Genomic DNA, 12,325 nt, shown 5'->3' on the forward strand with positions numbered 1-12,325 from the left:
GACTCGCGCAGCGGCGACGCTGTCGCGTAGATGCGCGAGCGTATGCGGCCGCGGTGCGCCGCGGTGGGCCGCGCGCTCCTACTGCGCGCGAGACCAACGCCATTTTGCGATGCCCGTGCCACTCGGCTCTGCTGACCTCCACTGGAGCAGAGCACTCGAGAGCGCATAGCCAGAGGCAAGGAGGAGTGGTCGCGTGGTGTCCAGCTCGATGCCAAGGCTATGGGCGCGAGCGGGCGCGAGCGGGCGCGAGCGGGCGCGAGCATCGGGCTCGGCCGGAGCTTGCAGCCGACGGCCCGTGGCGGTCGGGGCGGCGGACGTGCACGAGGCGCACGCGCCGCCTGGCCGGGGCGGGTGCAGCGATGCGACAGGCGCAAGGACGAGAGGCCGAGGATGAGGTATAGCATTTTATTTACATATCGGTACACCATAGGATTCGACTGATACACAATGCATACGCTATTACAAGACAAGAGAGGTAAGATGGCGCGCAACCGAGCAATTCCCCGCTCACGATCAGCCGCAGCAATGCGAGATCGGCCAGATGACTATTTGTATCATGGGTGAGGCGGACCGCTGCGGCAGGTCGAGCCTCGTCCGAGCCGGGCTCGGTCCCTCTCGACGACTGCCAGCCGCGCAGGCCCTGCCGCGAGGGATATGCGTCGCTCTGGCGCGCCGGTAGCTGATATGTGTCGCGTCGCGGGCGGCTCGTCGACCGGCAGCTGTGCGAGCCACGCCGTCGGCCGCGCAGGTGGTGCGCAGCCTGGCGTCACTCGCTAGGCGCTATGTACAAATTCGATGTATCGGCGATCGATGACAGCGGTGGTCGGCGGCGCAACGCAGGCCCTCATCACTTGCGCTCGCCCCAGCCGGCGCTGTTGTAGAACCACGAGGAGGCGCTGCTGCTCTCGTCCCTGGGGGTCCGCGGCCAGGCCACGTTATCCAGGCCGTTGCTGGCGCCAGCCTCCTGCAAGCAAGCCCGAGCGTCGGCAGCGTGCCCCGCGGCGCCGCCTCGGCGCGGCGACAGCGCGCCTCTTACCACGACGTTCAGCTGGTGGCTGCCGGGCGACAAGTAGTCCATGTTGCTGTAGTACGAGGTGTAGTTCTGGTAGCACTGCTGCTGGCTGCTGGCGGTGGCGCTGCTGGCCCAGAGCCGCTGGTGCTCGCCGGCGAAGCCGGACCCGTTGCCGCTCTCCGTCACGGCGGGACTCCAGATGCTGCTGCTGCTGCCGCCGCTGCTGTATACGCTCGCGCCGCCCAGCTGCGCGCGCGCGCGCGGAAGGCCAACAAAGCGACAGAGAAAAAACGCCGTAAGTCGTGACTCGTGCGAGTGTGTATGCACTCGCGCGCGCTCTCTGTTTACTTTCCAACACCTATGTAGCCTCAATGCCCTCGCTGATGAGAATATATTAGGGCTTCCCCCCGCGGTCCTAATGCCTTTGTGCAGGCGGCGTTTGCTTTCGCTACCGTTTCACGCCCCTGCGCATACCTATCCTCCGACACACGCGCGCGCGTCTCTGTCTCCGCTTTATGCCGCGCGGCCTCTCGCCAGCCCTCGCAACGGAACGCGACGTTTTCGACTACGTCGCTGTGTTCGACTGTCAGCGCTCAGTTCGAGCGCCGACTGTTCGCTCGGACGTGCAACCGTCGACCGTGCGATCAAGTGTTATTGCAGCGCAAGTGCTGCGAGAACGGAAGGCGAACGGCGTTGCTTGGGCGGGCCGTTGACGGGCGCAGAGTCGAGGTTGCGTCGACTTTGCGCTCCGGCCGGACAAGGCCATACGCGAATTCGGACGTGTGCTGCGAGGCTGGCCCGTGGCTCCATTAGCATAAATAATGCTTGCGTAAGCGAGGTAGCGCCTAGCAGCGCCAATGCGAAGGAGAAGAAGTAGAGGTGGGCCGTAGGCCTAACGTATACTCACACTTGGCGGCGTGCTGCTCAGCAGTCCAGAAGCGCTCGAGGGTTTGTACTGGTGTGGCGAATCGCGCAGCAGCGCCGCTGGCGAACTTGCGGCCGAGCCCGCCGTCCCGCCGCTCCTGCACACAACACCACAACTCTTCCTTTTACAAGTCTCGGCTGTGTCCTCGGCTTTTCACATTCCTGGCTGTCGGCCCGCCGGCTTCGATCGAATCACGCCGACTCGCCCGAGCAGCTTCCACTTCTTTTTGCCCGATTAGGACGTCAACCGTTCGGAGAATGCCCCGGCGGCTCCGCGCGCCACTCGGCCCGCTGCGATTGTCGCCCGTGGGCGCGAGTTCTCCGTAGCGCAGCCCCGGCGTTTCGCTGACTCGGCCGCGATGGTCGGTCGACGGCTGCCGTCGCGGGGCGGCGCCCAAAGTAGTCGCCGGGGACTGCCGCCTGCCTTCGAGACGCGTGTTCTCGGCGTGAAACGAGTGGACGGGGCTGTGCGCGGCTTATCCCCGGCCGATAGGCCAGCTCGTCGCGGCGGCAGGTCCGGCTGGATGTGTAGTTTCGACGACTGGTTCGATGAACGCCCGAACAGGCGTGATCCGCGCGACGAGTGCGCCGCGTCTGCCGCTGCTGTGCCGCGCTGCTAGCCGTTCTGCGACGGGGCCAGTCATCCGGGAGCTCGCGACGCAGCATCAGCGCGACGGTCGAGAGAGGAGACCGAATCGCGACGCCCGGCCGACGAAGTGCACGCTTGGCGGGCGCAAAGACAATACTCACAGCGGGGTGGTGGCAGGCACGGCGGCCGCGGCGGCCGTCGGCGTCGTGGCGATCGAGGGGCTCTTGCCCGGGGGCGGGTTGCCGCTCACCGCCGGGTTGCCGGCGGCGGCGCCGCCACTCGCCGACGTTACGCCGCTCAGCTTCTTTGTCCTCGTCTGCTGTTGCTGCTGCTGCTGCTGCTGCTGCTGCTGCTGCTGCTGCGTCTTGCTGTCCTGCTGCTGCTGCTGCTGCTGCTGCTGCTGCTGCTGCTTCTGCTGCTGGCGGCACTTGGCCCTGCGATTCTTGAACCAGACCTATCGATTTTCCGATTAGTCTCTTCGGGGAAGGAAGCCTTGTTCGTTGCTCGGGATGGTCGCGGCCCGCTCGTTGATGTTGTTTTCGGCCGGCGTTCTTCGGCAGCTTGGCGCTTTGTGTCGTCGGCGATACGTGCGCGAGACTATGGCGCGCCTCTCCGGAGTGCAGCTGCGCGCGGCCCGCGCAGCGAACTAGTTATGCGCAAGCACGTCGGCTTTTCCGCGCGACAATGCAGCGAGAAAAGCGGCGAGGACGCGGCCCGCAGAGAGCGGCTGCAATCAACCGGTGTCGTGGAGCGCGATGCAGCGAGGACGGCAGCGCGGGAGCGGGAGCGGGAGCGGGAGCGGGAGCGGGAGCGGGAGCGGGAGCGAAGGCGAGGCTCGCCGAGCGCTACGGAAGCCCCGCGGCGGGACGGCGGAGCGGTTGCTTCGCGGGCGCGCAGGCAGACGCGGGGGCTTCGAGCGGGCTCGCGGGGCTTCGCGCGACGCGCATCGCACTGCCAGCGTCGCGAGCCACCTCGCGTGCAGCTCACCGGCCAGGCGCGTTACGTAACCGCGCGATCGACGCACTCACTCACCTGCACGCGGGATTCCGGCAGGTTGATCTTCAGGGCCACCTCCTCGCGCATGAAGATGTCGGGGTACCTGGTTTTGGAGAACAGGCCCTCGAGCACATCCAGCTGGGCCCTGGTGAAGGTCGTCCTCTCGCGCCGCTGCTTCCTTGGGTTACCTGCGCGTGCGCACGCTTGTCAATTGTCATGATGCACGCGCCGCGCGCACACGTACATGCACGCGAGCTCACGGAGCGCGCGCGAGCGATCCTCTCGGGCCGTGGCCGTCGGCCGACGCACGCGCGCCCGCGCGCGGAAAGGCGGGCCGGGGAGCTCCCGGGCGCCAACGGGCGATCGGTCGGCGCGCGTACACCGGCTAGCGAGGCGAAAAGCGTCGGCCTCTGTATCGCGCGACGCGGCTCCGATGCGCACCGCCATTCGCATGGAGATCAAAGTCAATAGCAATAATGTAGGCCACCGCAAGTGAGCAAACATCATATCCCGATCACCCGCGGCTTGCGCTCGGCTCTCGTATCGAGTGCGCCCGACCACGTACTTGGGCGCGCGCCGGCTGCGCTGCGCCTTCCGAGTGAATGGCTGCGCGCACTCGAGGCCCGCCGACAATAAGACGAGAGAAAGAGCGCAGCGGAGAGCGCCAAGAGTGAACAGCCCTCGAGTCTGGATAGGCGCGTTCGCGGCCCAGAGCCCCCACGAGTGGATCGCTCGAGTGCGAACGCGCGAGTGCGGCCACGAGGGCCAGGGATCGCCCCCACGCACACCCACTCCTCACGCACGCCACACGCACGCCACACGCACGCCACACGCATACGCACGGATAACAGAGATGGAGCACTCACAGTAGTAGGACTCACCGGCGGGCGCGCAGCCGGGGTAGGCGATGCTCGAGTGCAGCGCCTCGATCGGTGGCATGCCCAGCGGGCCCACGTAGGGCCCGGTCTTGAGCGGGCCGTAGGGCCCGCCGGGCGCCGGCCCAAAGCCCGCCGGCCCGAAGAGCTCGCTCGCCGAGGCGGCCGTGCTCGCCGCCAGGCTGCTCAGGTCCGAGGCCGCGCCGGCGGCCGCGCAGCCGGCGCCGCCGAGGCTGTTGGTCCACATCGCGCGCCGACGAGCGCTCGCCAGCTACGACCCGCGGGCGCGCATAGCAGGCGCGCGCGCCTGCGCCGGCCAGCACCCTCGCCCGCTGCTCCTTGCGCTCGTCCGGCTCTCTCGCGCGCTGCTCTACGCCGCCCTCGGCGCTCTCCTCGGCAAAGCTGCTGCGGCTAATCGGCTCGGGCGCTCGCGCCGCGCGCTATCCGCCCGTTGCGACGAGCCGTCAGCGGGGCCGCTCGCGTCCTGGCACTGGCGTCTGGCCGCCGCCGCCGCTGCTGCTGCTGGCGCGGTGGCTGCCCGCGTGCTGCGCCCGGCCGCGGGCGGCGCATCGTAGGCGGGGGCGCCGCGGGCCCTCGGCGTGCGCCCGGCTGGGCGGCCCTCGGCGTCGCGGCGGACGCGGGAACGCGCGCCGCGAGGACTACGGACGGTCGCGGGCGGGCGCGCTGCAGAGGCGGAGGGCCGCGAGGCTGCGGCTGCGAACGAGAACGGCGACTCACTGCGGCGAGCGCGACTTTGTCTCGACCGGTGGTTGCGCGTGTGCGCGCGTGTGCCTCGCTCTCCGCGAGCCGCGTCGGTGAGTCGCGGCGGAGGTAGCGGCGGAGCGCGCGGGGGGCGTCGACTCGGGGCGGCACGCCCAGACCGCCGCCCGGGGGGCCAATGGCAGCCGAGCGATGGCAGTGCGGCCTGATAGGCGCTCGCTCGCTCGCGTTGCTCGCGCGCGCTCCACGGCGCAGCCGAGGCCCGCGAGCACAAAGGGCTGCGCGAATTTGGCGCGCCGAGGTTTTTCCGTGAGCGACATCTTTGTTTGGCGGCGTCCGCGGGCGTCGAGCGAGGCGCCGGCGGGAGCGCAGCGCAGCGGCAGCGGCAGCGGCAGCGGCAGCGGCAGCGGCAACGGCAACGGCAGCCAGCGGCCGCAACATAGCAATTTAACTTGCTCACGTGCGAACGGCTAATGCTCTTACGGGATTCCGAAAAGATCAGCCAGCATTACTATGCTATTAGCCCGGCTAAAACCGGCTTGCTTCCATAAACCCACTAACGCGAGAGCAACACTTTATTCCCATTCATAAAGTCGCGCACGCCAGCGGATATATCGCAAGGAGCGAGCTCCGTAGCGTTTCTGCTTCTGTTTCGGCGTGATCGATCCGCGCCGAGCGATTGCCGCCGAGTCTGCTACGGAAGTCAGCCCGCCAGCCAGCCAGCCAGCCGGAGATTACAATCAGCGCCGACTCATTACGCAAACCATTGTGTCGCCCAGCCAGCGCCTCGATGATGCTGCACATCCATCTGCTGCTGCTGCTGCTGCTCCTGCTCGGCTGCTCGTCTGCGATCCGTATCTCCCGTCGGCATTGGCTCGACCTCTGGCTCCCACCCACGCTCGGGCGCGCTCGCCTCCTCGCGCCTCCTCGCGCCTCATCGCGCCTCTTCGCGCCTCCGCTCGCCCGCTGAAATTCGATTCTCTTTCGCTTGTAATCTGTTGGACCCGGCGCGCGGATCATCAGCCGCGGCCATCCTCGTCTCTCTCCTTGTTTCCTCTTGTCCACCCGGCCAATTTCGCCTCTCGACTTCGAGGAAGGCCACTCCGCAGCTGTTGCATCCCTCTCAGCTACGCAGATATATATTCAATTACCAGTCGCACGTGCAATCTTGCTCTCGGTAACTCGATCGACTTAATGCCTACTCGGCTGCAGTCGCGCTCATCCGATCGCCGTCCGAAAGCCCGCGGTGCCGAGCTTTTTCGCCTTGCCTCGCGCGTCACTTCATCGCTCTCTTCTAGACGTCCGCGTTTTTAATTATTCTTAAAAACAAGAACAAAAACATTTGCTGAATTAATTACATCGATCGGAGCACTCTTCAGACTCGTCAGACGCTCCTTTTGGGATTATAAGGACTCTAAGGACCCCGCGCTTGGGCGCTCTTTGGACGGCGAAAGCGAGTAGACAGGAGAGAAAGAGAGCGAGACAGAGAGGCTGCTCGCCCAGGACCGAACAGACTCAGCGTTAAAAGTAGTCGAGGGTAATATTCCCCATGGCAATAATCCCTTGCCTCTCTCTCTCTCTCTCTCTCTCTCTCTCTTTCTCTCTCTCTCTCTCTCTCTCTCTTTCTCTTTACAGCTGGCCTTATTCGCAGTCACCGCTCGCAAAGCCAAAGCCAGCGACGAACATAAAGATGAATTAATGATTTTCGGAAAGGCCGAATCGCAATCATGAAATTGAGGCTCGCTATTAATTGGGTAACCTAGGCGGTAGCTCTCGACGAACTGCCGTCTTACTTCTTGGATATATCGAGGTTCGTTGCTGTCTGTTACACAAGCTTGTTGCTAGCGCGCGTGCAATTGAATGGCACTGCGGCGCATCAAACGTTCGGCTCACGGAGCTTTACCATTTTTTCAGCAGCAGCGCATGCTGCGAGACACCAATAGATTTCCGGAAAAAACTGTGCATTTGGCATTTTCAAGCGTCCAGTTGGCAGCAAACTCGAGCGTTTTAATGCTAGGCCACAATAGAGCAATTCCACGCAAAACCAACCAAGCGTTTTACTCGCACGTCACTGATTTAGTCGACAAAATATTTCTATGGCCTTTCCTCTCGGTCTCTCCCTCTCCTGCTTCTTTTCTGTGCCGCTGCCTTTAAAAATACATTTTCCCATCAGTTTCAAAGATACTCGCCGGCGATCGAAAATAACATCAGTTTTTAGTGAACAATGAAGCAGGCCAAGAAAAAAATGAAGAAAGCAAATGGTAAATTGGAGAGCGGGCGTGAGTTTGTAAAATTGATAACGAGTGAGCGTGAAATACGATTGGAGCTTTCTGTCAAGTTAGACTCGCGTTTGCGCCTGCAGTATTGATTTGCTTTTACTCTCCTCTGTAAGCGAGCAATGTGTACAGCGCGCTTACTCGCTCGGCCCTTTTCCCTCCGCGCGACTCGTCGACTCGACGAATAAACGTTTCAGCGACGACATTTGCATGGGATATTTGAAAAGTTTCTTGCGGCAACAAGCGACCAGCGATGAACTGATGGACTGGACTGCGCTCAACAGGGCATCTGTGCGCAAAACCCACAACGTCTATAAAACAGCTATATACCCGCAACGCCCTAAACTATTCTATACAACGTATATCGCGCTTGGCTTGATCGATTACCACGCCTCGATTGCTCGCTGATAATGCATAGATACGACTCCCAAATCTACGCAGGCCATAGCAATGCCATTCGGAACACGCAGGCACGAATATCTGAAAATTGCCGAGTCACTGACGTGCGACCAAAGCTTGTCTGTTCTGTTTATTTCTTTGGTCTTTTGTCAGTCTTTTGTCCGGGAGCCTGCGGGCTCACGCCTATACCTGTACACCTTTATGCTGAGCTGCAATATGCTAGTGGACGTATCATCGCTATCAAGATAGCGTGTCATTCATGTATTATGATCGGTTACAACTCACTGGGCTACCCTTCCATTACGTAGCTATATACCTTTGCAAGAATTGATTTGCTCGCATAGCCTGAAAGTTTCTTCATTCTTAATAATTTAATTGATTCCGTCTATCTATTGTAGAATCGTGTAAGAAGCTCGGTTAATGTACAGACTGAAATCAATCAGTTTTGTTGTCAAATCTAACCTCGAAATTTCCATACGAGCACGCTGAACTCTCATTCATTTATTGTTCTAATCCTATATTATCCTACTTTGAGACAATATGGTGAACAGATCGCTAATCAGTTGAGAGTATTCAAGTATTAAAATTAAAGACTCCCGTAGTAGCCGTTGAAACCGTGCTCTGCTCTCCGTGTATAACCTAAAAATTTTGAAACAACAGCGATAATTCTTCGTTTTCATTTTCTATTCTTGTACGCTCTAAGTTATACTTTTACAAACCGTTGAGGATCATTGATAGTCATCTGCATGTTTTAGAATGTTTTCATTTTTCAACGACATTATAATTAACAAAATGTATGATTACTCATAAAAATACATTTCATTTGTAATAATATTAATTTCTTGGGTTTGAACATAACTTTCGAGCACTTGGATGAAGCTATTGAAAACTCAATTTATATTATACTTTGAAAATTTCACGTTTTACATGTATATGTAAGAGATTTATATCAAATGATTTTTGTCAAATGATGAATGCCAACTGAATTTTTTATTTACCCTTGATTATCAATAGGCGTAAGATTTTTTGAATTGTATCATTAAATAATTGCATCTACGGTATTAAAATGCATCTTTTTATGATAATTATAATATCATAGTGATTGTGAAAAAGTTTACATTCTCCTCTCTGTCAATTTTGTGTACTTATAAAGCAATAAAATTTTACAAATAATTTGACAATATCACTCACGATAAGGAATATAAATTTAATGCTAATTTTATAACATTTGATTGAACCGTCATTGACGTTAATTAATGTCAGAATTGCTTGTCTCCGGTTGTCATACACAAAGGATTACTATTACGTGATATGAAAACTTGTTTCTCACTGTAGTATACAAGATTCTAATAGTATACTAAAGCGAAGTGACAAATAAAAGTTTGTTTAATCTAAAGAATGTTTAATAGAAAATGTAAAAGGAGGCGATTGTGCTCTTGAATGGTAATCGTTTTTTAAAGGGGACTTGGTGAAACGAACTACGAATTTGAGCAGATCAAAAGTAATTTATTAAATTGATCGCTAGTGAATACAATGATTATTCGATCAAGTGGACATATAGATATTCATTGAGTGACAACTGTCGAAAATACTGTAGCTTAGCGACAGTGTGTCTGCTAAGTTAGGCGCATTTGTAACCGAGGGCAATCGTGCGTACAGCGCAAATCGAGCCCAAGAAGAAGAGAAGAAAGAGAAGAAAAATCAGCGAATATTGTCTGGATCTGTGTCTGGCTGACGATGCGAACGGGACGGGAGATGTCGGCAGATCTGCAAGAAACCGTGGGCGGCGGCAGGTGGCGGCGAGGCGTGATGGTAACATTGTCATTTGCGAGCGGCGTTACTATATATATATAATGTACACACACCCACACACACACACACACACACCCACACACACACACACACATATATATATATATATATATAGGTAACAATAAATCGAGAGGCTTATGGCGCAGCGGAGGAAGAGGATGTCGGGTACGCGGGAGGAGAAGGGATATCGATTGGATTTGTCGCGGCGTTATATTTTTTCTCACAAGGAGCGGAGGAAAGGCGGAAGACGACCCGAATGTTTGTGCAGCCTGGCCCCTTGTCTCGGCTGATAGATAGCCAGAGCCATACGCGTCAACGTATCCGACGAAATGAAGCGTAGCCGCGAGGACCCAGTGGCGGTGCAGGTGAATGACTCGTGTGTAGAGTACGAGGCAACCCTCAAGATTTATATCTTGGAAGCAAGGCGAGGCGACGCGAGGCGAGGCGAGGCGAGGCGAGGCGAGGCGAGGCAAGGCAAGGCAAGGCAAGGCAAGGCAAGGCAAGGCAAGGCAAGGCGAGGCGAGGCGAGGCGAGTCGAGTCGAGTCGAGTCGAGGCGAGCGAGTAGGTGGAGACGCTTGAATTTTCCCAGCGCGAGAGTGTATCGAGGGGGGCCGGCGAGCAGGTAGTTGGCCATTGTGGTGCCTTCCGGCGCATTGTGCGCGGCAGATTTCCCGGGGGAAGGCGCTATTAGCCGAGGCCAAATAGCCTATTACGCGGCCATTAACGAGCATCGGTCCGGAGAAAGAGAGCGGCGGCGAGGAGACGGCGCGGCTCGCGACTCCAGTGCGCGCGCGAAGCCCCGCGCAGCGCTGCCGCCGGCGGTGTAGGGTTTCGCCACCCCGCGCACTCGCGCCTCTCCCGCGAGACCGGTAATCCGAGATTCACTTTCTGCCTGCACGCGGACTGCACGACCGGCGCGCGGACGCACGCTCTACCGACCAGCGCCGCGTTCCCTTCGCAGTCGCGCGGCTCGCAGTCGCCGCTCGCAGGCACCGCTGCGCCTGCTCCGGTCGCCTACAGCATCCCCCATTGTCCACGATCTAATTGCACGCGTCGTAGCCCGGAGTGCGCGCGAAAATCGAGCGCCGGCGCGGCGCTGCGGGCCGCTCGCCGTCCAGCGACACTTGCACGGGCTCGTCCATTCGGTGGTCGCAGCGAGCCAGAGCTCCACCGGTCCGTCGAGCGTCGCTCGAGTCGGCGCGCCGGGGGACAAGTGCGGAGCTAGGCTCGGGCCCGAGTGGAGAATCCGAACACACAAGAACATGGGCTCGCGGCAGAGTCGGAGGCGAGCGGAAACGAGGGCGGGCTCGCGCAGGCGGACAAAAGAAGGCAGAGCGCGGACGGCTCGCGCGGGCCTCGACTACGCGCCGAGCAGCGATCGGCGCATTTGATGTTTGGGCCGCGCAAGGGCTAATTGGCCCACGTGCGCCTCGTTAGCCGTGGCAGCCGTTGCGGGGCAAACAACGAAGTCGGGCGCACTGTATCTGCCTGCAGAATCTTGCAACGAGAGGGAGAGAGCGTATATTGGCGCGACGATAAGAGCAAAAGCGCGATCGATGCGCTATCTTTGCGGGGCAGAGCCCTTGACTATATACACACACGAGGAGAGCGCGGGGTCGTAAGCGGCTTACGTCCGCCTGCCGCTGCCGCCGCCGACGACGACGACTCCTCGCTAATTATTTATATAGGAGCCTAAACCTCCGCTGCGCTGGCGCCCCTCCGCCCCGTGCGCCCCGTCCGCGGCGTACTTTTGCCGCTCGCTCCCCGGCGCCGCTCCTCTCGGGCGTCGGGGGTGCTTGGCTCGTGGCGTGCGCGCGGCGCGCTGCAGCTCGCCAGAGCCACGGACGCTGCTTGTTACAGCGGGATCCGGCTAAGCGCAAGCCGATTTTAACTCGCTCGCTAGGCGGCAGAGTGTCACTCGGTCAAGTTCAAGGGTCGCTGCAGACGCCCAATTAGAGCGCACACCTGCGCACGTGCGCGCTTTGCTTTTCTGCGTTTGCATGCACGCGCAGCCGCGCGACCTCCTGGCCGGGGCACGGCGTCGCTCTCCCTCCCCCTGCCGGCTCGGCAAATCTCGGCCGAATCCGTTTAGCGCCTAATCGTATGTATGGCTTTATTGGCCGACACTCGTCGCATCCACTCGTGGGCGCCGCGCGAAAACGCTGCGAGACGCGAGGCGCAGGTGGCGAACGACGACCGCCTGGCTCTCGGGCAAGCGGCCTCGCGTCGCCGCAGCTAACGAGAGATCAAAGAGCCCTCCTCTCCGCGCGCAGCGCTAATCGAATGACTTGTGCCGAATTCAGCGGACTAGCAGCAGATCGAATTTCACGGCGTTTAGCGCAAAACTGGCTGCGTCTGAGCTGCGGCGCGTAATCTTGGCTTTGAAATATTCAAAGCGCCCGGGCGCTCGGCGCTGCGGAAGCCGCAAGCATAAAAAATTGAAAGGTCTAATAGGCTCGTTGCGTGCGGCCATATGATAGTGATTTGATGACGTGTGTAGTGGCGCTGCAAGGGGCTTGAGCGAGGGGGTGGGCAGGCTTAGTTGGCCATAAAGCACCCCAAACGCCTCGCCGTCGTCGTCCCTTTTTCAGCGTGTTTTCTCCTCGATGAATCCGTGCTGCTCTCTCGGCTCCTTTTACAATTGGGGTGTGACGGCGAGCGCGCGCGAGACGTGCAAGGAAGGCAAGTCGAAAGAAAGCAGACACTCCAATCATTACAATA

General features: G+C 59.3%; 1 protein-coding gene across 3 annotated transcripts; it reads right to left on the reverse strand.

Moving 5' to 3' along the window:
• Positions 1 to 373: 373 nt before the first annotated feature.
• Positions 374 to 5,256, reverse strand: LOC131665752 (homeobox protein OTX2-B-like). Of its 3 annotated transcripts, none has more exons than XM_058937853.1 (6): positions 4,403 to 5,242; positions 3,558 to 3,709; positions 2,687 to 2,979; positions 1,920 to 2,034; positions 1,037 to 1,258; positions 375 to 964 (listed from the first exon to the last, which is right to left on the reverse strand). In XM_058937853.1, exons 1-6 carry the CDS (start codon positions 4,641 to 4,643, stop codon positions 848 to 850), a joined length of 1,140 nt encoding a protein of 379 aa, XP_058793836.1. In that variant the 5' UTR covers positions 4,644 to 5,242; the 3' UTR covers positions 375 to 847. The 3 variants fall into 3 exon arrangements, with proteins under 3 accessions (XP_058793834.1, XP_058793836.1, XP_058793835.1); XM_058937852.1 differs by having other exon boundaries at positions 4,388 to 5,240; XM_058937851.1 differs by having other exon boundaries at positions 374 to 1,258; positions 3,558 to 3,724; positions 4,388 to 5,256.
• Positions 5,257 to 12,325: the final 7,069 nt, after the last annotated feature.

Source organism: Phymastichus coffea, unplaced genomic scaffold, assembly GCF_024137745.1.
Source record: "Phymastichus coffea isolate CEN01 unplaced genomic scaffold, Cenicafe_Pcof_1.1 PCOF00054, whole genome shotgun sequence".
Taxonomy (NCBI): Eukaryota; Metazoa; Arthropoda; class Insecta; order Hymenoptera; family Eulophidae; genus Phymastichus; species Phymastichus coffea.

What these genes read in the sequence shown, in the direction of transcription:
- LOC131665752 (XM_058937851.1), bottom strand. Translation starts at nt 4,643, where the DNA reads ATGTGGACCAACAGCCTCGGCGGCGCCGGCTGCGCGGCCGCCGGCGCG. An exon ending in CGCCGGTGAGTCCTACTACT is followed by an intron (nt 3,725 to 4,387) that starts GTGAGTGCTCCA and finishes ACAATTGACAAG; the next exon opens with CGTGCGCACGCGCAGGTAAC. An exon ending in GTGCCTGCCACCACCCCGCT is followed by an intron (nt 2,035 to 2,686) that starts GTGAGTATTGTC and finishes TGTTGTGTGCAG; the next exon opens with GAGCGGCGGGACGGCGGGCT.